Source organism: Petaurus breviceps, unplaced genomic scaffold (assembly GCF_028583685.1).
Source record: "Petaurus breviceps papuanus isolate PSGF00001 unplaced genomic scaffold, PetGlider_PUasm1.0 216, whole genome shotgun sequence".
In the NCBI taxonomy this organism is placed as follows: domain Eukaryota; kingdom Metazoa; phylum Chordata; class Mammalia; order Diprotodontia; family Petauridae; genus Petaurus; species Petaurus breviceps.
The window spans coordinates 4175265-4184932 of record NW_027185867.1 but is presented as its reverse complement, the minus strand read 5'-3'; the positions used below and the strand labels follow the sequence as shown (position 1 = coordinate 4184932).

At 36.7% G+C, this 9668-nt stretch overlaps 1 protein-coding gene across 1 annotated transcript in view; it reads left to right on the top strand.

Annotated features, from left to right (window-relative positions):
• The window catches only part of LOC138165837 (prostaglandin-E(2) 9-reductase-like), a 24838-nt gene extending 22948 nt beyond the window's left edge, over positions 1 to 1890 (top strand). The window contains exon 9 of the mRNA XM_069094179.1: positions 1848 to 1890. Coding sequence (XP_068950280.1) covers positions 1848 to 1890 — 43 coding nt within the window. The remainder of the gene's footprint in view (positions 1 to 1847) is intronic.
• The last annotated feature ends 7778 nt before the right edge of the window (positions 1891 to 9668 follow it).

Genomic DNA, 9668 nt, shown 5'->3' with positions numbered 1-9668 from the left:
GGGCTATAAAGGCCCTAGGGCGGAAGTAGAGGGGAGACGCGAGACGCGAGACGCGAGACGCGATGTAATCAGTGGAGAATAAACACCCCCCAAAAACTCCCTCCGCTCTCTGTCTGGTGATTGTTCCCCTCAAGGGGCCGGTGACGACAAAAAGACCCGGATATGGGTAAGTAGAGGACCGTAGGGCAGGTGAGGATTCCACGGGCAGAGGGACCCCGGCAACTATTGATTAGAGAAATGAAAATTAAAACAACTCTTAGGTACCATCTCAAACCTAGCAGATTGGCTAATGTGACAAAAAAGGAAAATTATAAATGTTGGAGATGTGGCAAAATTGGAATTGCATTCATTGTTGGTGGAGTTGGGAATTGATCCAACCATTCTGGAGAGTAATTTGGAACTCTGCCCAAAGGGCTATAAAACTGCATATACCCTTTGATCCAGCAACACCATTACTAGATCTGTATCCCAAAGAGGTCATCAAAAAGGGAAAAGGACCCACATGTATAAAAATATTTATAGTGCCTTCCCTCTTTTGATTATTTTCTGTATAAAAACATTTGTTTGATGGTGTGCTCTTCAAGGCCAGAGATTGTCCTTTGCTTTCCTTTGTATCCCCATTGCTTAGCACAGTGCCTCCCATGTGGTGAGCACAGTAAATGCTTATTGACTGACTGACTTGGTGCATAGTGGAATATTTACTATGCTATTGATTACCCTTGGAATATCTCCTCCTTCTGATTCTATACAAGTATTTAATGGAGTTCATGGTAGAACCTGGCCACAATACACCACAATACTTTTCCTACTCTAAATTCCCTCCATGGTATGGAAGTAAATCCTATTTTATTAATTGATGTGGATAAGGGTATGCTGTAGGGAGACAGTATGACGATTAACGTGGGAAAAGCACTGAATTTCAAGTCTTAAGTTTTAGCTTTGATTTTTCTCTTTGACACTTCCTACCAGTTTGACTCAGGGGAGGTTACTTCCCCCCTATTGGCTTCAGTTTCCTAAATCAGACCCTTCTAAATACCCCTTGTTATGTGGCCCTTCTTAATGATAGTACTTCACATTTACATAATGATTGCAAAATCCTTTATACCCATAGTCTCAAGTGGACCTTGCCATAATCCTGTAAAACAAGTAGTCCAAAAAATATTATTCTCCATTTTATAGATGAGGAAATTGAACTTCTGAGACATTGTGGTAATTTTATGGTAATTTGCCCATAGTCATACAGCCAGTAACTGAGAGAGCCAGGACTTGGATCCAAATTTTCTGATTCCAGAGCCAGGATCTATTATACTTGTTGTTAAGTCATGTTTGCTGATTCAATTATGTATTAATTGAGTCATGTCTGATCCTTTGTGACCTCATTTGGGCTTTTATTGGCAAAGATACTGGAGTGGTTTACCATTTCTTTCTCCTGGTCTATTATACCACCTATTTATTTACCTTGTATCTCAGAAATGCTTTCTTGTTTAAGGAAACTTCAACTCAAGGCAAGAGGGATCTATAGCTAAGTACTCACTCCGTATTTAGATGTAAGGGTCAAAGAAAATAAACCACCACTAAGATTGTATTTCTTTTTTTGCTTTTTGTAGGGCAATTGGGGTCACATGGCTAGATTTTTTTTAAGTGTCTGAGGCTGGATCTGAACTCATGTCCTCCTGACTCCAGGGCCAGCGCTCTACTCACTGCACCACCTAGCCGCCCTGATTGTATTTCTTAAACTGTATATTTAAGAAGGTTGGGTTTGGGAGGAAGTAGGTTGTTGGAGTTGGTGTGCTGAAGAAATTTCTTTAATGCATAAGACTTGTACATGTATATTTCTCTCTTCTTAGATTCCAGGACCATCCCAACTATCCTTTTTATGATGAATATTAATGAAGTTGTGACTCAGAAGATCTGTGACCTTGAGGCATTGCAGTTCTCTCAAAGGAATAACAAATTCTACTGACTTTTATGGAAATTAAATCCCATATTATGTTTAAGCCATGCACTATGGCTAAACCTACACCAAGGCATAGGTTAAAAGTAGTTGTTCTATTATAAGCCCTATCTTTCCTGCCCCTAATAAGGCAGATGGTACACATTTATCACATTCGTGTAGCATTTCAAAGTTTACCAGGTACTTTTCATGTAGTAGTGCAAGTATTTTCCACTTTTTTCTAAGAAAGATAACCTTTACTAAGAGAGGCTACATCAGAGCTAGTATCTGATTCACAGTCTTCGTCTTTTCTCATATCTTACCATTATTCTAAATACTTCAGCATATATGTTGATATCCCTTGCAGATCAGATGTCCTAAGAATGCCAGTCCCCTTCAGTTCTCTATGATTTAAACCTAGCTTCTTTCATATCCAGCATGAATGCAGAAGTTTATTTAACTCTGAGGTACAGAAGAAAGCCAATCTCATATATATGTGATCAGAAATCAATCATTAGAAATAAAGAAAACAGTCACATTCTGTGATTACACATAAGTAATGAATATATGACAGGTCACTCAAAACCTAGAAGAACACTATACCCTGTTAGCCTTGAGGCTGACAAATATCCTTATCTAAGGTAAACCCCAAGGCAAAAATAAATCTTTGAATCTGGAATCTGTCTATAGTAAAGAAGATATAACTTCAATGCTTATTATTTCAGGCGCACTTTAATGACTTTAATAATTAATAGCCAAAAAAATCTTTCAAATAAAAATCTGTCATATTAAATCTATCAAATAAAAAGCTTTCTTTAAGGTAGAGCCTATGTCAAATTACATGCCATCTTGGGGACAGGGGAAGGGGAGGGAAATGGAGAAAAATTAAATCTTATGGAAGTGAACGTAGAAAACTAAAAACAAATAAATTCATTTAAAATTTTAAAAAAGCATTCATTATAAAATAAGCTTGTAAGCCTAATAATAACATAACCAGTATCGGTTTGTTTTGTGGATTTTTAAACTTATTGCCAATCAAATATCATCAATTTGGTCTAATGCATTTATAAATCATCTTACTTAGAAAATCACTTCATCTCCTATCAATTTGGTATTTTATACAAAAGAGTACTATTGAGTAATTACACTTTTAATTCTTATTCATGCAGTTTCTAAGTATATCACCTTAATGCCAAATATCAAATGTTTATTTCATTAAAGTATGATCTACCTATAGAGAGTAAAACATGATTACCTCTCTTTAAATGGATCATATTATAATTTAGTTTGAATTTACAGTCACAAATTACCTCATTCAAAATGTAAATTTCCCAAAGACTATTCGTTGCCAGTACCTCAAATTATAGAGGCCACTGTTTTAAATTAGCTCCAATCCAAAGATTTACAGTGGATGTTTCCCATTCTCATCTCCTTCTTAAAATATTTTGGCATTTACAAAAATCTTTAAACTCTAATTTGGAAATTTATGGTAAAGATAAATTATTTCAGTTACAAATTTGTTCTCTGATTAGTTTACAATACCATAAATTTCTACAAACCAGGAAAAATATTTTCTTTCCTTATTTGTCTAACTTTATCTCTGTAACCCCTATCTGACTATTGAAATGACAGAAAGTATCTTGGAGTTTTTTTCTTTTTAAATTCCTAAAACCTTTTCTTGAGCTAAAAGTCTGAAGTGGGAGTAAATCTCTGGGTATTGGGAAGGAGTGTTTAGCTTCAGATTATAGAAATCTAGGAGAACAGTTTCAAGTGTGAAACTTCATTCTTCTTCCCCACCCACCATCCTAAACTCCCTTCCTACATTTTTTTCAGCAGACTTTGTTGCTTTGCTCCATTATCCCATTAGAAATCTTCCAAGGGAATCTTCCAAAATCTTCATTGTTCAATACAATCATCTACCAACAATACTAAACATGACACAACACATTTTCCTGAGAACCTTATAGGGTGGGAAAAAAGAATTTTCCTACAGTTGGGGTACTAGTGTTTGGCCCATAAGTGCCTAACCTTGATCAACAGTTCATCTGACTAATACACATTGGAGCTTTCCTTGGGGTTATCCTAAGAGAATAGGTGAAGGACTGATATTAGGTGAGCTTTTCATCAAGGTCACTCAGTCAACTAAAAGGATATTAGGACATGGAAGGACACAGTATCTGATAAAAGATTGCCTCTGGGCAGGTCATGTGGTTTAACTAGTGGTCTTTGCATTTGAGTCCTAGATAACAGTGCCTTACTCACCAGGATATCAGGGTGACTGCCAAGAGACACAGGTATCCAATTTATTTCTAATGGCCACAGGAGGGTTGGGGGAAATACGGGGAGAGAGAGAGAGAGAGAAAGAGACAGATAGACAAAGATTGAGACAGAGTATTAATGGCCAAATTTAACAGATGACAGCATTGCCTCCAGACTCCTTAGGTAATCAAACTTAGAGGACTACTCATTTGTTGATAAGGGTGACTAGGCTTGTTCTAAACCTACTCTGAGAAAATTCTGAGTCAGGGTGTCAGAAGGGAACAAATATTGCATTCCACTGGTTTGCTAAGCTTACTCACCTGATTCTCACTGTACAGATTGATCACATCTGGGTCAGTCCTGCCCTACTTTGGATTTCTCAAATTGACTTCAGAGACACCACTTCTGACACCAAAACTTTTTGGCAGAGAAGAATCCAAGAGATAAAAAACTTATTAACTCATCTAGCAGGGGGGAGAGCTGAAAAAAATTGATCTGTTCCCTCAAGTCTCTTGAGTATATCATAGGATCATAAAAGATTAAAAAAAAAAAACAATGAGGAAACAACAGTTGCTTGGTCAGCACTGAGGCAATTTCCAGATAAGACACATTGAGATGTATAAAAAGAGAAAAATCATACTAATCTGTGGATCTGCCTCCACTAGAAAGTTTCTAGTCTGTGTAAACTTCAGTTCTGAGTTAAGCATTTTCTGTTCTTTAAGCAACAGGTTTGGTCTGTCAGTCACACAGGGCTAAGTTTAAACATTGCAATAAAGATTTCCTATACCATCATGTGTCTGCCTTAATGAGCCATTCTTATTCAGTTTGTTTACTCAATTTACCCTCCAGTCTAAGGACGTCCTGGTGGATGAAACCCTCCCAGGAGAACCAATATCCTCTTGTTTGAGAAATTCTGTAGCACACCCTACTTATAAAACTTATCTGAGTCTACTACTTCAGTTAATTCCCCTCAGATCTAGATAAATATAAGCAAAAACTAAACAAATGAGAAGTTAAAGACTTGAATAAAATTGTAGTAAATTAGATATCATGCACCTTTGGAGGTGGCTGAATGGAAATAAAAAGGAGTATAGAAATAATTCCATTGCTTATAGTACCTTCACAAGTTGACCATGTATTTGAGGTTAAAACTTCAGAAACAAATGCAGAAAAACAAGTGCATCTTTAATTGACTGTGATGCAATATAAATATATAACAAGGGGCAATAACAGAATTTTTTAGTAGTGGACTAAATACCTTGTGTTAAAGAATGGGTAGGTCAAAGAAGAAATCATAGAAAAATCCTTAATTTCATTGAGGCAGTAAGGTGACACAGGGATAGGATACCAGCCTGGAGTGCTAAAGACCTAAATTCCATTCTTGTCTCAGATACTTTATATCTGTCTAACCCTGAGTAAGTCATTTAACTTATATTTGCCTTAGTTTCCTCATCTATAAAATGGAGATAACAGCATCTGCCTTGATGGGTTGTTGTGTGGATCAAGTGAGATATTTGTAAAGCACATAGCATAGTATCTGGCACATAGGAAGCACTATATAAATGCTTATTTCTCCTTCTCATCTTGTAAGATAACTACAATAATTACAAGAAGCAAAATTTCAGGGATGTAGCCAAACCAGTCCTTACAGAAAAATATCTCTATATACAATTTCATCAATGAAAGGGGAAAAGGGCAGATTAATGAACTGAGCATACAATTAAAGAAAAAAATGGAAAACCAATAAGTAAAAAAAATCTCCAATTAGACACCAAAATAAAAATCCTGAAGATCAAAGAAGGGACTAACAAAATTGAAAGTAATATCACACCCTGCCCTGATCATACCACAGCTAGAATATTGTGCTAAGTCCTGAATATCAGAATAGGGTAATCATGATACTCCATGACTGGAGATCAGTGTCCATCACTTGGGAGCACTGAAGCTATTAATGTAATATTAAAAGGTGGAGGAGATCCACCTATAAGGCACATAAGGAATTTAATGTAGGTTAGTTTCCCTTTGAGGAATGGAACATAGAAGAATGAGGTGGCAGGCAGGAGAAGGCTGGATTCCAAAACTTCTGCTTTAGATGTAAACCCCCTCCCCTACATCCCTCTTCCCACTCCCACCAACCACGTGAAAGAAATGCAAGAGATTGAGTGAAGGGTTTCCCTTGCAGCAGGAAGCTTATAAGGTCATAGTTGAAATCTTCAATTATATACATCTAGCATCAAAGGAAACATTAACACTTTAATATGATAAAACTGATTATCCCAGAATCCCTGATAACCCTCCCTTGGTAATGCTCAGTGCAAATGCACATGAACAATATGTTATACAATGTATCTCTTGACAAAGTGCTTCAATAACTAAATGTTTAAATGATAAAGGTACATGCATAAAACACAAGAAATAACTATAAACAGCCAAAAAAGAAGAAAAAACCCAACTAGCTAGCCAAAATATCAATACATCCATAAAAAACAATTGTACATATAATCAATAGCTTATATGCAAATAGATTAAATAGAACAGCATATCACAGACAGATGTTATTATGCTACATGCATAACACAAGCACAGAAACAAATAATCATAATAATGACAATAAAAAAGCAGAAACATAACTCAATCTTACAGTAATTATCATGCCCATCAACAAACATATGTATTGACACGTAGGAGACTTTTTGGAAAACCCTGTCTATGTGTGTAACTGCTTCCCATTCACCTGTAACATCTCAATTTAGTCTGGTCACAGGTCAAATGAGTCAACTGTTTTTGTGACCTGCCAACCTGTCTGCCCCTCTACCTGAAGTGGTTGTTGATATAGGCAACTCATTCTTATTATCATGGCTATAGGCCTACTTTCCCAAACCTGAACATACAAGAAGAGCCAGATTTGCTATCAGTATATTCATGACCTGTGAGTTATCTTGGAATTTTAACAGCATCTCTAAGTGAAGTTTTAGGCAAAAAAGAATTGCTTTTAGGGTCTGTTAAAGGCAAGGTTGTCAGGTATCTGGAGTCCTGAAAATGTCACATGCAGAGGTAGTATCTGTTTCAGAGAGTCTTAATACACCTAGTGGGCAGTCTCTTTTGGTCACAGTTCATTGAGGTAAATGTCTATTACTTCTTTCCACCTGCTCACTAGAAAGTGGAAGTAACCCTTTTATAGAGAGTAAGTGGTTCTGATGAATTGTCTTAACTGGGCCCTCTCTATCCTCGGGAGCTATTTTGTAAACAGAAAAGTTCCCTACTCTGAGAATTGCTGACAGTTTGGTCTCCACAGATTCTAAAAGAACAATGGGTGTTTTAAAAACAGCTCCTGCATAGGACCTGCAGGAAGATATAAATCAAGATAAGGTAGGAAGGGTGGGGCACCCTATCCAATAATATAACTGGAAGAAATCTGTAAGTTTACCCTTGGAAGGGGCCTGAGCTAAGCTGGTTAAGCCTGACTAGGGATCAAGGGCTGGTCACCAACTTTTCATTAACACATGTGCTTAATAGACAGGTCAGAAAAATTGTAACCCAAAAGATCTGGAGACAATTTCAGTTTTGAAGGGAGGAACAAGGTAGGATACTCAAATGGAAACAGTTTAAAAGGACTTGTATTTGTCTGATTCTTTGTAGTTTTTTCAGGAGGATACTCATTTATTCAGGACAGAATAAATGTAAGATAAAGATAATGAAAACCTTCTTGGCTCTCCAACAAGTACTGTTTATTCCTAGACTGAGCATGTTTATAACAATTTTGGGGGTTCATCCAGGATTTCTATGTCATTAGAAGGAGGGAAGTTCCCTTTGGACAAAAGGGGAGGCCCCCATTGTTTCCCAGCAGGCCTATCTGTCCATCGGCTTTTCTTCTTCGGACCTCTAAATTCCCAGGACTATTTTGTTTAAATTATTGTGGATCCAGGAATATAGGACCCTCACTTCTGGGGACTGATGTGGAGAACCCAAGTGGGATTGCCAGGTGATAGAATAGGAGTGGGAGGGAGGCCAGGGTACTCTTCACTTCTGGGGACTGTCACAGATGGTTGCATGGCAATGGTCTAGGAGTGGAGGAGGGAGACCAAAAGGAAAAGGAGCCTAGGGAAGGAAAAAAGAATCTGGGAAGTATCCTTTTGAAATTGGCTAGAAGTGAGCCAGAGTGAATTGCAGTTCTGAGTTTTTGACCGGTCTGAATTCAAATTCTAAATTGGTTTCTAAAATTGAGTGCACTGTGTAATGCTGTTAAGTGTCATGTCACATGTCTGGTCTGTGTCTGTGTATCCATGAAATGCTTCATAGTTGTGTGATGAGAAATTTGAGATGCAGCTAAAAAAAAAAAAAGGAAAAATTTTAGGAGATTTTTATGTCAGATTAAGGAAAGCCAGGTCAGAGATGGGGTTATTTAGCAGAACAAGTAGGCAGTTGAGAAAGGAAAGCTGGTTTGTTTTAAAATAAATGTATCTAATCTCAGGCAGAGTGTTTGGAAATACAAAATTAAAGGGGTCTTCTGTCAGATAATGGAGTTATTTTGGGGTTTCAGTATTCTGTTTCCCTGTAGAAGGCTAAGAGAGGGGAATTCAGTTCTTTTAGTATGTTAATTGTCATACATTTGACTTAATCCCAAGTTTCTTTGGTGCTAGAAACTGAGCAGTATGGAGTAAGGAAAATCCTTTTTTTTTGGAAACATCTGAGTCCATTTGAGAAGAGATTGGTAAAGAGGAGAGGTAGGAGCAAAATAAAAAAATTCCTAAGAAGTGTTATTCTTTTATTATATTTGAACAGTGGGACAAGAGGATGTAATTTGATTGTGATATCCCTGATTACATCTCTTTCTAACTAATTTGTATTCAACAAAATCTCTTAAATTTCAAAATGCAGAAATTATTTTAAGCTTCATCTTATTCATATTTATCTTACTCTCCTTTGGTAGCATTCATTTTATTTAGGTAAATGGATATGTTGCAATTCTGTCATTTGTAGAGATGAGCCAGTATTCTTAGGCAAGGGGAGTAGTAGACACAGGAAAAATAGTAATGCTATACTAGTCCAATGAGTTATGCTTTTTATTGACCCAGTTTTGAGTAAAGATTTAAATTTAAAGGAAGATAGGAGTATATATTCACAATGTTAGTTAATTTTAATTAATTAATTCATAAAAATTTGTCCAAGTGATAGATTATTTGCTCTGGCAAAGAATTTCCAAATGGAGTATGTAACACTGATCATGATTCAGTTACAACAATGAAGACTTGAGGGGATAGATACCTCCTTCATTTGTCCACTGGATGTAAATGAAAGACAGCTGTAAGTACACCTTTGACTGTAAGACACAGATAGTAATCATAACAGTGAATGTGAATAGGATGAACTCTACCACAAAATGGAGGCAGATACCAGAATGGATTAAAAACCATAATCCTACAAAATGCTTTTTACAAGAAACATATTTGAAACAGGGGGATACACACAGGGTAAA